This window comes from Scophthalmus maximus, chromosome 13, assembly GCF_022379125.1.
Source record: "Scophthalmus maximus strain ysfricsl-2021 chromosome 13, ASM2237912v1, whole genome shotgun sequence".
NCBI classification, from domain to species: domain Eukaryota; kingdom Metazoa; phylum Chordata; class Actinopteri; order Pleuronectiformes; family Scophthalmidae; genus Scophthalmus; species Scophthalmus maximus.
In genome coordinates, this window is record NC_061527.1 from 20028533 (window position 1) to 20046801 (window position 18269).

General features: G+C 45.4%; 1 protein-coding gene across 4 annotated transcripts in view; it reads left to right on the plus strand.

Annotated features, from left to right (window-relative positions):
* The window catches only part of herc2 (HECT and RLD domain containing E3 ubiquitin protein ligase 2), a 41591-nt gene that overhangs the window by 16042 nt on the left and 7280 nt on the right, over window positions 1–18269 (plus strand). For all 4 annotated transcript variants that reach the window (XM_047336618.1, XM_047336617.1, XM_035648310.2 and 1 more), the window contains exons 33-79: window positions 55–191; window positions 327–478; window positions 590–781; window positions 899–1086; window positions 1191–1383; window positions 1481–1663; window positions 1754–1938; window positions 2486–2633; window positions 2721–2917; window positions 3064–3294; window positions 3408–3546; window positions 3803–3949; window positions 4641–4783; window positions 4908–5175; window positions 5318–5460; window positions 5543–5641; window positions 5716–5884; window positions 5999–6124; window positions 6265–6373; window positions 6466–6605; window positions 6691–6881; window positions 6994–7099; window positions 7260–7351; window positions 7437–7612; window positions 8089–8200; window positions 8898–8979; window positions 9065–9299; window positions 9397–9574; window positions 9823–9904; window positions 10244–10415; window positions 10502–10646; window positions 11158–11383; window positions 12424–12595; window positions 12979–13165; window positions 13701–13844; window positions 13937–14128; window positions 14231–14384; window positions 14480–14587; window positions 14687–14818; window positions 15257–15415; window positions 15551–15669; window positions 16165–16290; window positions 16406–16561; window positions 16655–16969; window positions 17051–17265; window positions 17421–17598; window positions 17796–17957. In XM_047336618.1, the coding sequence (XP_047192574.1) occupies window positions 55–191; window positions 327–478; window positions 590–781; window positions 899–1086; window positions 1191–1383; window positions 1481–1663; window positions 1754–1938; window positions 2486–2633; window positions 2721–2917; window positions 3064–3294; window positions 3408–3546; window positions 3803–3949; window positions 4641–4783; window positions 4908–5175; window positions 5318–5460; window positions 5543–5641; window positions 5716–5884; window positions 5999–6124; window positions 6265–6373; window positions 6466–6605; window positions 6691–6881; window positions 6994–7099; window positions 7260–7351; window positions 7437–7612; window positions 8089–8200; window positions 8898–8979; window positions 9065–9299; window positions 9397–9574; window positions 9823–9904; window positions 10244–10415; window positions 10502–10646; window positions 11158–11383; window positions 12424–12595; window positions 12979–13165; window positions 13701–13844; window positions 13937–14128; window positions 14231–14384; window positions 14480–14587; window positions 14687–14818; window positions 15257–15415; window positions 15551–15669; window positions 16165–16290; window positions 16406–16561; window positions 16655–16969; window positions 17051–17265; window positions 17421–17598; window positions 17796–17957 (7605 nt within the window). The remainder of the gene's footprint in view (window positions 1–54; window positions 192–326; window positions 479–589; window positions 782–898; window positions 1087–1190; window positions 1384–1480; window positions 1664–1753; window positions 1939–2485; window positions 2634–2720; window positions 2918–3063; window positions 3295–3407; window positions 3547–3802; window positions 3950–4640; window positions 4784–4907; window positions 5176–5317; window positions 5461–5542; window positions 5642–5715; window positions 5885–5998; window positions 6125–6264; window positions 6374–6465; window positions 6606–6690; window positions 6882–6993; window positions 7100–7259; window positions 7352–7436; window positions 7613–8088; window positions 8201–8897; window positions 8980–9064; window positions 9300–9396; window positions 9575–9822; window positions 9905–10243; window positions 10416–10501; window positions 10647–11157; window positions 11384–12423; window positions 12596–12978; window positions 13166–13700; window positions 13845–13936; window positions 14129–14230; window positions 14385–14479; window positions 14588–14686; window positions 14819–15256; window positions 15416–15550; window positions 15670–16164; window positions 16291–16405; window positions 16562–16654; window positions 16970–17050; window positions 17266–17420; window positions 17599–17795; window positions 17958–18269) is intronic.

Genomic DNA, 18269 nt, shown 5'->3' on the forward strand with positions numbered 1-18269 from the left:
GATGTTTAAATATGAGAAAAGTCAAAGCATGACAGATGTTCACTCTCACAATAGCTGGAGAGGGCCGAGGTGAGGCTAGAGGGCATCGACACCATGCTGAAGTTGGCCTCTAAAAGCTTCTTGCTGCCCTCTGTGCAGTATGCGATGCTCTGTGGTTGGCAAAGGGTCATACCAGAAGGGACCAACATTGGGTGAGTCCACAATTTTAGATTTATGATTCAATATATGATTATATTGATCAAGGGAAATGCCTTATGCCTTTTCAATTTTTATGCACTCAGTTCAATTGTTTCCAACCATGTTGCTGTTTCACCTCTCCTGCTCAGAGAGCCTCTGTCAGACTGCCTGAAGGATGTGGATCTAATCCCTCCATTCAACCGCATGCTTCTGGAGGTGACATTTGGCAAGTTGTATTCCTGGGCCATTCAGAACGTTCGCAACATCCTGCTTGAGGCCAGCACCCGCTTCAAAGAGCTCGGTGAGTGGTGTGAATATATGACTTGCTCATTTCAATCTAAACTGCCTCTAGTGTTACATAACACCTGCTAAACACACAAACGTATTGACCGTGTGTTTGTCTCGTAACCAGGCGTGCAGCCCGTTCCTCTGCAGACCATCACCAATGAAAACCCAGCGGGACCAAGCCTTGGCACCATTCCACAAGCCCGCTTCCTTCTGGCCATGATACACATGCTGTCTCTGAAACACGGCTCCAACAGCCTCAGTCTCTTGCTCAATTCTGGCCTGCTTGCTCTCACACAGAGCATCCTCAGGCTCATAGGTGAGTACTCTAGTCAAATACTCAACATTCAGTCTAAGTCGGAGCGGAAGCAGAATTCACCTGTCCAAATATATGGACACGGGTGTTTCGATGTCCCTTTTATTCCTGTGTTTCCAGGACCCAGCACAGACAGCAGTGAGGAGGACTTGAGTTTATGTGTACACGGAGGCTCTGCCACAGTACTGGAGGAGTCCAGGAAAGAGGCCACCCCCACCCCACTACCTGCATCTGGCCCTGAGCTGGCTGCCTTGATGAAGATAGGCACCCGGGTCATGAGGGGAGTCGACTGGAAATGGGGAGACCAGGTGCCTGAATCCATTTTATCGTTTGGAGGCTGATGGATGACTGCTCTGTTATTACAGAGATAGTTCTTCTATTTAGTTTTTGACCTCATGCGTGCTCTGTTCAGGATGGTCCAGCACCAGGTCTGGGTCGGGTCATTGGGGAGCTGGGCGAGGATGGCTGGATCAGGGTCCAGTGGGACACAAGTAGCACCAACTCCTACAGGATGGGCAAAGAGGGGAAGTATGATCTCAAACTGGCAGAGCCACCACCCGCTGCCCAGCCCCCCACCGAGGACTCAGACACAGAGGACGACACAGGTAATATTACATCACTGCCCCGAGTAAAGACTATAACTACAATCCAAATGTGAGCTTCAACCACCTTCATCTCTACATTCTCCTCTCCTTAATACAGAAGGCGAGCTGATGGAGAAGAGCAGCCACCCGACAGCTATGATGCTAACCAGCACAGTCAACCTGCTGAAGACACTGTCTCTGTCAGCTGGGATCTATGCAGAGGTGCTGCAAACGGATGCCACGCGGACCCTCTGTGGACTACTGAGGATGCTCGTGGAAAGTGGAGCTAACGAAAAGTCAGGTAGCCGAACCGCCTCTTCAGTCAAAAGGCTATATGCGACAAGTTTATCTGGCATCGTCTTATTCTACCTCGACCTACCTCTCTCGCCAGGCTGTCACTCCCACCGGTTGGTGTCTCGAGAGCAGCACAGGAGCTGGTGTACGCTGGGCTTCATACGCAGCATCGCGCTCATGCCCCAGATGTGCAGCACGCTCAGCACCTCTGCATGGATCAACCTGCTCGTTCGAATTGTTGAGGGACACCAGTCCTTCAATGCTGTTACTCTGCAGAGACAGGTGGGGTCACTGTGACTGTGTGGATGGATGATGTGCTATAGTTAAAGGGGTGGTAAGCCATTTTGGAGAAGGCTTGTTTCTCTCTTTGTTTTTCTTGATGTGTTTACTGCTCTGACTGAGCCTCAAACCCGCAGCCTCGGGTATGGGATACCCACGCGCCAACCACGAGGCCCAAAGCCCTGAGTTGTAGCGCAGTTCGCTAAAGTGTCGGTGTCTACAAATTGCACATGCAGCGTTGTGCGCTGCACCATTTTCCTTGTTTTTTTAACCTTGTGGATTAACAGAGCCAGGGCTGAGCAGAAAAACCAAGATTTTTTTCCACAAGGAAATATTTGCTGATTTTCAAAATAGTTAATTGGATTAAAATCGCTCACTGCACCTTAAAATATTGTTGGAAGAGGTTTATTCTTACATTTTCTGAGACTCTGAGAGCACATCCGTCCCTATAATCCAGTCAGGATTCCTTAAAGAGGAAGTAGTGCATAAAGCAGAACGATTCGGCCTTCACAAACAACATCTCTCCTTTGTTTATCTTGCATGTCTCCAGATCCTGGCACTACGTCTGCTCCAGGCTGTCCTGCCCTCATGGGACAAGATGGAGCGCTCTCAGGACATGAAGTTCCTAGTGGAGAAGTTGTTCAACTTCTTGGGAACTCTGCTGAGCACCTGCTCATCAGACCTGCCTCTTCTCAGAGGTGCGGGCTGCAAATCCGGCTCTGAAGTGAAATTGTGGAAGTTTTCGCTGTAAGGTGTTTTTTAAAGTTGCTACTTCCTCCCAACAGAGGGTTCCCTGCGAAGGAGGAAGTCCCGCCCTCAGGCATCTCTCACAGCCACTCACAGCAGCACCCTAGCTGAGGAGATTGTTGCTGTGCTGCGTACCCTGCACTCTCTTGGCCAGTGGAACAGCCTGATAAACGATTACATCAACTCTCAGCTGAGTGCCATCGGAGATGTTATGGCAGGCTGCCAGTCTGAAGCAGTAAGAATTGTTACAGTATTATATACAGTATAAATTTAAGAAGTGGTGTTTTGTTGACTCTCAACAATACTTTTATTCTGACTTAATTTATAAAAATCAGTTATTTTTAAAGTGGTGGATATAAAACTTCTCTTATCCCTTCTCAGTGTTTCCTGGAGGAGTATTTCCCTGATTCGGACGGTCCCAGAGTGGGCAGTCTGATGGCAGTGATGGCAGTGATTGGAGGAATTGATGGGCGCCTAAGGCTAGGCGGCCAGGTCATTCACGAGGAGTACGGAGAGGGAACCGTCACACGCATCACCCCTAAAGGACGGATCACTGTCCAGTTCTTTGAGATGAGGACCTGCAGGGTTTGCTTGCTCAGCCATCTCAGACCAGTATGAAAATGTTTGAATGCTCATTTGAGTGCACACTATAAGCACTACTTTCACTTAAAACAAATTAATTAGACCGTTAATTACTGACTTTATATAATGGTTATATTCCTCAGCTGTCTGCAGTATCCTTCAGTGTGCAGAACCTGCCCTTCACCGAGCCCATGTTGGCAGTGTGGGCCCAGCTGGTCAGCCTGGCTGGAAGCAAACTGGAGAAACAACGCATGAAGAAATCCCTCAGCCGAGGGCTCACAGGTAGAGAGACAGAATCTAGTAGACTTAATGGCCTCACACTTGGCTCATAAAATAAAAAAGATATTATTTACTGTATTTTAACTAATATCCAGTCAAGTGCCAATGCTTTAGTCTTATGATAAATGGGCACTTGTCTCATTCCTTCTTTGTAAATAATGACCAGGACAAAAGGCTTTAAGGTCTGACACTTTGATTTAAAGTTCAGAGTCTGTGATCTCGTCATGTGAGTTTAATTGAGCTTCAACTCTTCTTCCAGCTGACCAGGTGGACGTCCATTTACTACGGTGTCAGCAGCTGAGGCTGTACATTTTGAAAGCTGGGCGGGCCCTGCTCTCTCATCAGGACAAACTCAGGCAGATCCTCTCCCAGCCGGCAGTCGTGGACCTAGCACCCAACGCCAGTGGTGAGGCCTGAATGAATGAGGAAAATGAAGTGAATAAATGCACAGTTTTTATGGTTCTCAAGGTTTGATCTCTTGTTGTGTGGAAGATTGTTTTGTATATTGTAGATACTCCCTCTCTTCCATTCCACAGATAATTAAAACAAAAGTTGTTTCAGTAAAGTAAGATGAGGATCATAATTGAGGAAAAGCTACACAATTTTGAAATATAATTTTTTTTCTGTGCTGCTGTGGAGCATTATCACGGCCTCCTGTGGGTGGACTGGTTGATGTGATGACTATGAACTTGCACAATTAGCGATTTTTTTTTTTGAGACAACACAGCTCCTGTGTGGGAGGACACATTTAGCAGTGTCTGATTAGCCAGCCTGCTTACCTCGCACACTGTGGACGTTTTCTGAGATTATATGTGGGTGGATGAGTTGCTGAGCAGAAATTTGAGAAGCAGTTTTCTACTAAAAGATATTAGGGTATATAAAAAACATGGTTGAAATGAAATTGATTAAAAGACCACAAAAAAATGTGAGCAATTTTAAGTTTAAGTTCATTTGTAAATATGAGGGGGGAAAAAGTGTTCTTCAGGTGTTATTAGAGGCTACCAAGTACCCCCAACTTAGGTACCTTAGTTAAAAATTGTAAATTGGATCTAGATCTTTAATCTTCTATCAACACACACATGTCTTTGTGTTTGCAGAGGATCAAGTGGTGTCATCTCCAGATGTGGGAGACTTGTCTCCCGAGGGTCCCCTGCCTCCACTGATCCTCCTGCAGCAGCTGCTGTCTGCTGCCACGCAGCCCTCCCCGATCAAAGCCATTTTTGACAGGCAAGAGATGGAGGTGAGTCAAAAGACATTTCTTTAGCAACCCTGCGTTAAGTGAGTCCAGCTGTAATGTTGCACATACCTTCAGCTGGTCTATTTAGTTTGACCTCAGCATTGTCTGTGTGTCGCTGGATGTGTAGGCGGCGGCTCTGGCAGTGTGTCAGTACCTGGCTGTGGAATCGGCCCACCCGTCTTCTCCGCTGTTTGAGGAGAGCAGCTCCAGTGAGGCCACCACGCCTGTCACCATACAACATGTCAAACTGCCGAAACAGAAGAAGCAGAAGACGTCTCCCGTCCCTCCCTTACCCATAGTCCTCCAGCTCATGGAAATGGGATTTCTAAGGAAGAACGTTGAGTTTGCACTGAAGTCGCTCTCCGGAACTACAGGCACTGCCTCTAGCACTCCAGGTACTTGATCATATGACGTAAACCTGAATGGGCAGATATATTGGAGTGCTTGCTAGTGAAAATTACTCCAGCTAAAATTCACAGGATTTTTAAGATGATGTTTTGGGGTATACTTTGGAGAGTAATTGAGCGTATACGTCAGGTGTCGAGGCTCTGGTGGGCTGGCTGCTGGACCATCCGGACATCCATGTCACTGAGTTGTCCGATGCCGACACCGTGTCAGATGAATACTCCGATGAGGAGGTGCTGGAGGAGCTGGAGGAGGCAGAGCCGACATTCTCTGTGGTACTTTATAACTCTCGCTTTTGTCTCTGCCACAACCCACTCAATGATGGATCCAGCTAATGTAATATTCCTTGTGTTTCAGCCTCCAGGCGCAGTGGTGACCGAAAGCCAGACATTTAAGAAAAGATCTGATTTCCAAAGCAACGATGATTATGCGGTGTATGTCAGAGAGAACATTCAGGTGAGACCAGTAGCATGAATCTTAAAACTGTCCTCAGGAAGTGCGAGTCTGAATGATCACCAACTTCTGCGCAGGTTGGGATGATGGTGAAGTGCTGCAGAACGTACGAGGAAGTGTATGACGGCGATGTCGGGAAAGTGATTAAACTGGACAGAGACGGACTTCACGACTTAAATGTGCAGTGTGACTGGCAGCAGAAAGGAGGAACATACTGGGTTCGCTACATCCACATCGAGCTACTTGGTCAGTTTGTTATTTCAATGTGTCATGATGCTGGTGATAAGAAGTGACTCGCTCTGGAGAAACCTTGGGAGCAAGTTTATTCCTAAATCCGTTTGTCAACTTTTCCTTCTCCAGGGTTCCCACCGCAAAGTTCTCCATCCCATATAAAAATCGGTGACAAAGTGAGGGTGAAACCCACAGTCACGACACCAAAGTACAAATGGGGCTCTGTCACTCACAGGAGTGTGGGAGTTGTGAAAGGTAACCCCTTAGTTGTAGCCTATTTTAGTGTATCATCTCTGTTTTTTTAACTATTTTTATAATCTGCCTCTGATGAAAAGATGTTTCAGTTTAACATTCCTTAGTCTACTGTACTAATGGAGCTCAACGGTGTGTTTTAGCTTTCAGTGCCAACGGAAAGGATGTGATAGTCGACTTCCCTCAGCAGTCCCACTGGACTGGCTTGTTGTCTGAGATGGAACTGGTGCCCAGTGTTCACCCAGGAGTGAGGTATGGATATTGTTTGAGATTTCTCTCAACCCAGTAACAGTGTCCATGTGTCCCAACATGTTGTTCACACTCAGTCCCTGTACTGTCTGCAGGTGTGACGGCTGTCAGATGTTCCCTATAAATGGCCCCAGGTTCAAATGTAGGAATTGTGACGACTTTGACTTCTGCGAAAACTGCTTCAAGACCCGCAAACACAACACCAGACATTCCTTTGGCAGAATCAACGAGCCTGGTTAGTAACATGTTCTCTCAGACATTATAGTGTTTCTCTCTCTGTGCATGTGTGTGAACCTGTTGTCCGTCTTCCCTGCAACTAGGCCAGTCTCCAGCGTTCTGCGGCCGCTCAGGGAAACAGCTCAAGAAGCATCCCAGCAGCCAGCGTGGGATGCTGATTGACGATTGGTCCCGCGCCGTCAAGAGCCTCAGCGTCTCCTCCTCGGTTAACCAGGCCTCGCGCCTCATTGACTGCAGTGATCAGTGTTGGCAGTCGTCTGGCTCGCAGGGAAAGGTAGGTGATTGAATTCTATACTCTAATGAGATGGTTGACAAGTCTATTTAGCTTTTTTTAATTAAAGTGTAATTCATCACCTGACAGAGATTTGCCATTCTTTACTCTACAGCACTGGATTCGTCTGGAACTGTTCCCAGACGTTCTTGTTCACAGGCTGAAGATGACTGTGGACCCTGCAGACAGCAGCTACATGCCGTCACTCGTGGTGGTGTCAGGCGAGTTCCATTTGTTCGTATGGTGCAGTTTCGCTTATTGAGTAGTGTCTCTTGTAAAATCAGTATGGTGATTTTGACCTTGTTAAAAAGAGAAAGATGTTTAGTTTCTTAGAAATAAGAGATTGTCATCATCCTAATAATATTTTGATTTAACATGCAGGTGGAAGCTCTTTGAACAACTTGATTGAACTGAAGACGATCAACATAAATCCCACAGACACCACCGTCCATCTGCTGAGTGACTGCACTGAGGTTGGTCGGTTTGGTAGTTGATTGGTAGTTTTTTTCTATTGGAGGCAAACTAGTGTTGCGCTGACGTGAACGATGTTTTCTACAGTATCACAGGTACGTCGAGATTGCGATCAAGCAGTGCCGCAGCTCTGGTATAGACTGCAAGATTCACGGACTTGGCATTGTGGGCCGCATCCGAGCAGAGGACGAAGATCTGGCCACGGTCCCTTTCCTGGCGTCTGACAATGAAGAGGAGGACGATGACAAAACTGCCAGTGGGAGGTACGGCCGACCGAGGAATGACTATTTTTGGAGTGGATTGTCGAATGCTCTCTATACTTGAAGGAATGTCGATGGCATTGTCATATTATTATCCATGCTGTCTTAGGATATTTTCTCATCTTAAGCAAACGTGAGTGATGTTATGACAACATTGTTCTTTATATTCTATTCTACTTTTCTTTGATATATTGAGGGTGTAGAACATGTGTCTGCAGACATACCTAAATACATTTCTATGTTCATTATATGCTCACAGGTTCTATGGCTTGACGCCTTATGAAAAATGACCTGGATCATTAAGCCTCATTAAGAGTTTGTTTGTCATATTCCTGTAGTGTAATTTAACTATACAGCCTTGTTTAATAGAACAGCTGTTGTCTTTTTTTAATTTCAATAATCAAGACTAAATAATTCAAATGGAAATGAAGTGAATTAATTTCCATGCCCTCGCTTTGTGTTTTGGTTTTGTCCTTTAGTCTCACTCGAAAGAAATCCTCAGGCCTGGAGTCGGCGGCCACCATCAGGACCAAAGTGTTTGTCTGGGGCCTGAACGATAAGGACCAGCTGGGGGGACTCAAGGGTTCTAAGGTGCAGCCGGCTACATAATGAATTAATAATTCAAGTTCAAGGCTTGTGTGTACTTGTCCCAAATTAGAAACGATGCAGCATGAAGTGGACAGGCTGTTGGTAGCTTGTGGAATGAAAGCAAACCTTTAGCACTTGGTTTAGGGTAAACACAGGTATTTTTTTACACAGGCATTGACAAGAATTTTTCTAACAATATGTCAGTCATAATATTTACTATATTTAGTAACCAGTTTCCTGCGCAAATGCTATTCTACTCAAGCTTTTTGAATTACTGAAAACAGATTTTTCTTTGCATTATGATCAATATTAGTAAGAGTGGGAAAGTGTTAGAAGAAAAAATGCAAGGTATTAAAGATACTCAAACAGAACAATGGCACATCTCAGTGTAGTGTGTTATTGTTCATCAAATAATTGGATTTTATTGCTGCTTCATTTACAGGTGATTTCTCACTATTTATACTATACTGCTGCTTTGTAGTTTAACCTATAACTGTCTTTTTTTTTTTATAAACGCCTATCTTCAGCGTAAAATCTTCACCTGCAAAGTGAGGAGTAACTATACTCTATAGTAGCATTTAATTAAAAATATTGAAGTGAAGTCCTCAGGATATGTACCTTAATGCAACTTGAGGTTAATCCGCAGTCCACAGCCTCAGAAGGTCCACTCTCTAATCGCTTTTGTTTGTGTTCTTCATAGATCAAGGTGCCTTCATTCTCTGAGACCCTCTCTGCACTCAATGTGGTACAAGTGGCCGGTGGTTCCAAAAGCCTCTTCGCAGGTGAGAAATAAATTTTTGGAGTTTTTGCTCTTATGTAACACGCACGTATATTGCGTATGTAACTCTGCATATGTCGTGGTTGCAGTCACGGTTGAAGGGAAGATTTATGCTTGTGGAGAGGCCACCAATGGCAGGTTGGGCCTGGGTCTGTCCAGTGGGACCATCCCCATCCCCCGTCAGATCACTGCACTGAGTAACTACGTGGTAAAGAAGGTCGCGGTGCACTCCGGAGGGCGCCACGCCATGGCCCTGACTGTGGATGGCAAGGTGTTCTCCTGGGGAGAGGGAGACGACGGCAAGCTGGGGCACTTTAGCAGAATGTATGTTGTTCTACACATCTTCTGTTTCAGTCAACGAATACTATTTTCTTAATCATTTGGTTCCGTATCTAAAAGACAACAATGATAATCCGAACAGGAACTGTGACAAACCTCGGTTAATCGAGGCCCTGAAGACCAAGCGCATCCGTGACATCGCCTGTGGCAGCTCTCACAGTGCAGCAATCACCTCCAGTGGGGAGTTGTACAGCTGGGGTTTGGGGGAATATGGCCGCCTTGGACATGGGGACAACACTACTCAGCTGAGGCCTAAACTGGTAAGTCTGTATCTAATAGCTCAGCCCTTTCTTTGCAGCCACTTAACTGGAATGGTGATGAGAGTACGGTCAGAAGAATGACAGACTTTATCGCAGAGATAAACATGTTGCACCACCATCAGCTGGCCTAAAGAAGAAAAAGATATTTACTGTACATTATGTAGGAATTCAATTATGATTTTTGTTCCTGCTGTAAATCCATTGTGACACTGTGAAATATCTAAACTCTGAACTTCTTCCTCATCTAGGTGAAAGTGCTTCTGGGGCATCGTGTTATCCAGGTGGCCTGTGGAAGCAGGGACGCCCAAACTCTAGCCCTCACAGATGAAGGTATTTCTGTGATATTGGTGTACTAATGCACTTAAAAATATCCTGTACAGTCTTTATAGTGTTTGAAAAGAGCCCTAGTGTTGTTTATATCTCATGTTGTACCAGCAAGTTCAAAAGGATTCTTTTGCATGTCTCGAGCGGTCAACTGTCGGGGGTCCTACTGTATGGTTGTCCTAGGATGGCTATCATTTAAGGAATAAAGAGTCATAAACCAAATGTCAACTCCACAAATTATCCTAAATACCTTAGAAAGACCTTAGAATTAAGTTTTCTTTTGATATGGATAGATATGTTCCAGTTTTTGGTTAGTAATTAATGTTTTATTTTTATTTTTGCCAGGGTTGGTGTTCTCCTGGGGCGATGGGGACTTTGGCAAGCTCGGCCGCGGAGGCAGTGAGGGCTGCAACATTCCACAGAACATAGAGAGGCTCAACGGACAGGGCGTCTGCCAAATAGAATGTGGAGCACAGTTCTCCCTGGCTCTCACCAAATCTGGAGTGGTGTGGACCTGGTAAAATCAAATTAATTTCGCCATCATCCCGTTATCTGTCCCTTTTGGCTTTCGTGTGATCGTTCACTGTCTGTATGCCCAAACAGGGGGAAAGGCGACTATTTCAGATTGGGCCACGGCACCGACGTCCACGTGCGGAAGCCCCAGATGGTGGAGGGACTGAGAGGCAAAAAGATCGTCCACGTTGCCGTTGGGGCGCTCCACTGTCTGGCCGTCACAGAGACGGGACAGGTTCGCACATACTTCCACTGACTCCAGTATTATAACAGCACATCACTCAGGCGCTTGGCTCTTTTACTGCCATGGCTCTGTTCCAGCTGTGTGTTTGTCCTCCTGGAGCCAGGGTTGATATATCTACTCCCACTCCACTTCCCTGGCACCTCTGACCTTTGTTGTTATACAGCTCATTTAGCCTAACATATTACTTACCCTCAGAACAAATTTAATAATATTTGCACATCACTCCTGATGACGAGAGGCAGCAACTCAGTGTTTATCCATTTTAAGAGGTTGTTAAAATTGAGAACTTGGAGCGATGCCTGTTACTTTTTCATGTGTGGCTTTTCTGTAGTCCTGATCACTATGGGTCGCCACACCATTAAGCAGTGTATCTAAAAGTATTGAATATTAATTTGATAATTTCCTATTTATTACAGGATTGAATGTAAGACATGTTACAGAGACCTGTATACTAAATTCTGAGCAGAATATTTTAGTTGTGATGAAATCGTTCTCTTGTCAGGTATATGCTTGGGGTGACAATGATCACGGGCAGCAGGGGAATGGCACCACCACCGTCAACAGGAAGCCCACCCTGGTTCAGGGTCTGGAGGGACAGAAGATCACTCGAGTGGCCTGCGGCTCCTCCCACAGCGTGGCCTGGACCACTGTGGATGTGACCACGCCCTCTGTTCACGAGCCTGTCCTGTTCCAGACAGCCAGAGACTCCCTCGGAGCTTCCTATCTAGGTAATCCTCCCTCCTCCTTGTAGCATGTTAAAGCAAAGCTTTGTCGGATTGTTATTATTGTTATTTTTTAAATGTGTACTCGCCCTTTGAAAAGGTTTGTAAGTTACTCTCAAAGTTATAAATGTGTATTTAGTGGTAGCTGTTTCCATTTGCAGTATGATGCTAGGATTTTGCACAACATTTTTCCTACATTACATTTTATTATTTTTACATGTGTGGTAAACTTCTCAGCCTCTAGTTACAAATGGTTGGTATACTGGTATTTTCTCTATTCCTTATTAATATATACTGTATATTAAGGCTGCAACTAACGATTATTTTCATTTTCGATTGATCTGTTGAATATTTTCTTGATTAATCGATAAGTTGTTTGTTCCATAAAATGGCGAAAAATTATGTTTTGTTTTGTCCACACACCAAATAATATCTAGTTTACTGTCACAGAGGAGCAAAGAAACCAGAAAATATTCACATTTAAGAAGCTGAAGCAGCTCTTTTTTTTCATAAAAACTACTTGAACTGATTAATCGATGATCAAAATAGTTGGAAATTAATTTCCTAGTTGATTACTAATTGATTAACTGTTGCAGCTCTGCTGTATATTACTAATATTTTAGTATTAAGAGGTAGGGTAAATTGCTGCTTGGCTTCTCCTGCTCAAAATGTACATGCTAGAAATTGTGTTATAATTTTAGTGATCTTAAAAGTTACTCCTACACTAAGCAGAGAGTGTTTTCACTTTTGTCAGACCTGCACATGCAGGCAGATGCTGTATATGAAAGAAAAACATGCAGTTGTAACTCACTGCCTTTTAGGTGGCTGATTTTCCAAAGAGGATTTGACTTTCCAAACCTGAAGTTGGCGGCTATGACCATGAAAACATTTGCTGGTGTAGCCGTCTGTTGCAGGTCGCACAGGTCAGAACGTAACTACGAGCTCAGAACTGCAGGGCTAAATGATGATGATGGCTTGAGCTGATTGAAGGTGCTTCAAATCAGTGAGTGTGTATGTCTCATTGTTTTTGTCGTTGTACACCACAGGTGTACAGTCAGACAGTGACTCATCAGCGGTTAGCAACAAGTTGAGCGGGCAGAGCAACGCGAAGCCTAATCGACCCTCGCTGGCGAAGATTCTCCTCAGTCTGGATGGCAACTTGGCCAAACAGCAGGCTCTGTCTCATGTGCTGTCCGCTCTCCAAATCATGTATGCCAGGTATGTTGTATCCACAGGGTTTATCATGTCCTATACTGATGGCCCTGAAGACGAACATGATAAAAGTACAGTTACTTTACACGTGGGACAGTCAAGGAAAGCTTGGGTGAGAATGCAGCATAAAGAAGTTCACAATGTAGATTATTAAATCATCTCTACATTGTCCCTGTTAGACGTGCAAAGATACAGCAGAAGGTTACATTTAAAATCCTAATTGCTGCATCATCTAACTAGAAAAAAACGATGTTCTGCTGAGGCTGAAGGTTTGAACAGGATGAGATAAAAGTCTGAATGGCCTCTGAATGAATGAATCCGCTGACCGGCACCATTAATCTTAATCTGTTGGTATTACACTGACAGGATATGTTGTGTGTTTTCCCCAGGGATGCAGTGGCTGGCGCTCTGATGCCAGCCTGCATGATTCTCCCAGCAGAGTGTCCTGCCAGTTCTCCGATTCCCCCGTCAGACTCCTCTTCGTCCTCTACTGTGAGCGATGAAGAAGACCCGCCAGTCCCGCCTGAAGCTGAAGACCGGGTCAGCCCAAATCCCTGGCAAGACAAGAAGGGCGAGGTAATTGCTGCCTTAACTTTGTTTTGTGCTGAAGTACTGTAAAACAAAGAAAGAAAACTAAACCATTTAATGAGTATTTTTATCCATAATGACCAGGTGTGTAAACGCAATTTGTAAACAACAGAAACTCTCACAGGGCTTCCTGTTGTTAATGCCATTAAAGGCAAATGTGGTTTAATACTACAAAAAAAATATTATGCTTGAGTTGCTACTTTATCAGAAATTTAACGGAACCATAGACAAGCACAACAAGACCTAATTCTGCACAAAGAGCAAGGAGTTCCCCACACAAAAAAGTAAAATAAATGATAAACAGATATTTTAGCTACCGAGAATACGAGAGAGTACTTTGCTATAATACATTCAATATAGCACTCGTAATTATAGTTTAAATAAAGTATTGGAATAATCTGTTAAAAAATATGTAACACTATTAAACAGTCTGTAAGTGTCTGAATGTAATGTACTGTGTTTCTGTAAGAAGGCCAAGGCAATTTACAAAAAAAATTATTTGTGTACTATTGTGTGTGAGCAGGCTCCTTCATCAGAAGACGCCGTCACCCCATCGTCAGCGGTGACTCCATCTGCCTCTGGCGCCTCCTCACGTCCTTTCATCCCCGTCACCGACGACCCAGGAGCAGCCAGCATCATAGCTGAGACCATGACAAAGACCAAAGAGGTCAGTCTCTCGAGTGATAAACTAATGTGTGTGTTTGGAGAAGCCATTTAACACAAAACCTAACTCAGCCGTTTTCTCGTGTTCACCGTCAGGACTCTGAGAACCAGAGCAAAGTGGTCGGTCCAGAGCCTCAGTACCTGGATGAGTTCACGAGTCTCCTTGTGCCTGATGACACGAGAGTCATGGTGGACCTTCTCAAACTGGCAGTGTCCTGTCGCTCTGGGGAGAAAGGCAAAGAGGTGCTGTCTGCGGTGTTGTCTGGCATGGGAACCGCGTATCCACAGGTACCGCTCTTTACTCTGCGTTAGAGTTCGTGTGTGTTTGCAGGCCTGCGATAAATAGAGTCGTCCGTTAAAGTTCCACGTTTGCCTCTCGATGATGTGCAGGTTGCTGACATGCTGCTGGAGTTGTGCGTCACCGAGTTGGAGGACGTTGCCACGGATTCACAGAGTGGTCGTCTGTCCTCCCAGCCTGTTGTTGTTGAGAGCAGCCACCCATACACAGACGACACGTCTACAAGTGGCACTGTGAAGATTCCAGGTAAACAGAAAAACTTTGCACAAGCCTGGAGGGACGTTCCGGGTCATAACTGTTACTGGCCTCTTACATATACACATTCTTTTTCCCTTTTGTAGGTGCTGAGGGTCTGAGGATTGAATTTGACCGACAGTGTTCAACTGAGAGACGTCACGACCCGCTAACGATCATGGACGGAGCCAATAGGATTGTCTCTGTTAGATCAGGTGATGAGAGGAAAGCAGGAAAACTTAATTTTCCTCAAACGCATTTGAAGCCAAGGGATCAAAAATAAACTTTGTGCTTTGCTTGTGTGTGTGTTTCAGGGCGGGAGTGGTCAGACTGGTCCAGTGAATTAAGGATCCCGGGAGATGAACTCAAATGGAAATTCACCAGCGACGGCTCGGTCAATGGCTGGGGCTGGCGCTTCACTGTATATCCCATCATGCCTGCTGCTGGTGAGCCACAACATACGCATACAACCAAACGCTGATACTGATGCCAGATAGTAAATCCAGGGATTCACTTTCATTTTCCACCAACACAGAGAATATTTATTGGGGTGTGTTCGCTCAAGACGAAACATTTTAGTTTGTGTTATTAGCTTAAGCTTTTCTATACTTGAGACTTAGATAAAGATCACATAACATTTTATGAACAATTAATGCAGAAAACTAGGTCATTCCAATGGGTTCACTTACTACTTCTTCCCACTGTATAACAGCACAACCTCACTGGTGCACACACACACACACACACACACACACACACACACACACACACACACACACACACACACACACACACACACACACACACACACACACACACACACACACACACACACACACAGTCTAGGCTTATAACACTGAATTGTTGTTCATGTCTTTTCTCAGGTCCCAAAGACTTGCTGTCTGATCGCTGTATCTTGTCCTGTCCGTCCATGGACTTGGTCACATGTCTCCTGGACTTCAGGCTGAGCTTTGCCTCCAACAGGAGCATCGTGCCTCGCCTTGCCGCTTCCCTGGCTGCTTGTGCCCAGCTTAGTGCTCTAGGTACAGTTTAGTTGTCTTGGTTCACAATGATTAAGCTTCACCAGTCCAAATAAAGGCAGAATTTGTGTTGTTGCTGCATTTACAGTATGTTAGAAAGGGAGTGTATAATAACTTTGTTTTTCATGTTTTCTTCAGCTGCTGGACACAGAATGTGGGCTCTGCAGAGACTACGGAAGCTCCTGACCACGGAGTACGGTCAGTCCATCAACATAAACCGGCTGCTAGGAGACGGTGAAGGCGAGGCTCGCTCCATGGTGAGTACGGACTTGAAGATGCTAATATATCAGCTGAGTTACTGCGATTATCCAATTTGGAGCATGGCTGATAGGGTTCCTTTTATATTATTTGGTACCATTTGTACTATTCAGTTTTATAAAATGACTGTTGAGTTTATGTGTCACAAAAAACTGATGCATCCTTATGTTTGATGATTTGATTTTTTTTGATGTGATAACCAGATCATTGTGTTTGGTAGTTATGCTGAGGCATTTGAATCTGTTGTTGTTGTTGTTGTTGTTGTTGTTGTTGTTGTTGTTGTATGTAACTGAGTGTCAAGTACTCGGAAGCAGATCAGTTTTGTGTTCATCACTTTTATTTTCCTGTTTGGCGAGGGTTCGATGTATTACTGTTTCCTAATTTGCCTAATGTATTTTCCTTTTTCCTAATAATAATGCACATGATAAAAACCTCAGGTCCCTTATTAGTAAAATGGTGTCAATAATTTTAGTAATGATAACATTATCTTTCAGACTTTCACTGGCAGTGCACTGGCTGCTCTGGTGAAGGGTCTACCAGAGGCTCTGCAGAGGCAGTATGAGTACGAGGACCCAGTGGTCAGGGGAGGGAAGCAGCTGCTTCATAGTCCATTTTTCAAGGTAATAGTTTTGTCCTCTTACACCCAGTGACATCATATGTTGAGAATGTAGTGGATTGACTTCCATTAATAAATGCTGTTTTCTCTTGAGAAGCTAATTTTAACATTTTGTCTAGGTCTTGGTTGCTCTTGCCTGTGACCTTGAGCTCGACACCTTACCCTGCTGCGCTGAGACCCACAAGTGGGCTTGGTTCCGCAGGTACTGCACTGCCTCTCGAGTGGCCGTGGCTCTGGACAAGAGAACATCACTACCGAGACCCTTCCTGGATGAGGTGGGTGTGCCAGGCTTTGCTTATCTTCCATCGCGCTTTGATCTGAAAATGTTTTTAATCCCCTTTTCCTCCATCGTTCATCTCCTTACCAAGGTCACGAAGAAAGTCTGCGAGCTCATGGCCGATCATGAGAGCATGAACAGCCTCCACGAGAGTCACGACTTGTTCAAGCGCGAGCACGACGAGCAGCTCGTGCAGTGGATGAACCGACGACCGGATGACTGGACCCTCTCTGCTGGGGGGAGTGGCACCATCTACGGCTGGGGCCACAACCACAGGGGGCAGCTGGGGGGCATAGAGGGGGCGAAGGTCAAAGTGCCCACGCCTACTGAAGCCCTCGCCACACTGAGGCCGGTGCAGCTTATTGGAGGGGAGCAGACACTGTTTGCTGTCACCGCTGATGGAAAGGTATCAAACACTGACTGCAGACTCCTCATTGTCTGTAAATGTATGCGATTTCATTCTAATGCATTTTTTCTTGATCCTCAGCTGTATGCAACAGGGTATGGAGCAGGGGGCAGACTGGGTATAGGCGGCACGGAGTCTGTGTCCACCCCCACTTTACTGGAGTCCATCCAACACGTCTTCATCAGGAAGGTGGCGGTGAACTCTGGAGGGAAGCACTGCCTGGCACTGTCCTCCGAGGGAGAGGTCTACTCGTGGGGAGAGGCCGAGGATGGAAAACTCGGCCATGGGAACAGAAGGTCAACACCGAATGCCTTTCATCACTTTGCACCTTTTTAATATTCAGCTCATAACACTCACAACAATACAAAACCCATGTCACCGTAACAACTAGGAATCAAGACCACTTGAAAGACAGTGCTTTTTTAGTAACTGTGAGTCCTCTTGACTTTAGTCCCTGCGACCGTCCTCGTGTAATTGAGTCCCTGAGGGGAGTTGAAGTGGTGGACATCGCGGCCGGAGGAGCTCACAGTGCCTGCATCACTGCCAGCGGGGAGCTCTTCACCTGGGGCAAGGGTCGCTATGGACGACTGGGCCACGGAGACAGCGAGGACCAGCTCAAACCGAAGCTGGTCAGTCGACGCTTTCCTCACTTTGTCACACAAACCAACATAGTGTTGCGCTGACAATGAAAAAAGTAATTGACGTAAATCTGATGCGCTTCAGCAAACAGGAATCACAGTGTTCAACTCTGACTCACTCTCACAAGGGTTCCCCAAGCAATTACAGTGAGCTAAGGCGGATGTCTGTGTCTGTGTTGTTTATCCAGGTGGATGCGCTGCAGGGTCACAGGGTCATCGATGTAGCCTGCGGCAGCGGGGACGCCCAGACACTGTGTCTAACTGATGATGACATGGTCTGGTCTTGGGGAGATGGGGACTACGGCAAATTGGGCCGAGGAGGCAGCGACGGCTGTAAAATCCCCATGAAGGTAAAGGAAATTAAACAGCCGTGTTTACCGGAGGTCAGCAAAGGCATCATTCACACCTGTGTTGTCTTTCTCTTGTTATTCTATACAGTAAGAGTCTGGAGTGTGTTGGAAGCTATGAGCTTAGCAAAAGACCATTGTGCTTTGAATTAGTTTACATGTTGCTTGTAAGATCAGGTATTGTTAGTGTAAAAACTTTAAAGGATTAAAGGATTAGTTCCACCTTTTGGGGACTATTCTTATTTAATTTGTTGCCTGTATGAGAGGCTCTGTACCTCTTAGGATTAATCATGAAACTACAGGTAGGAGATTGTA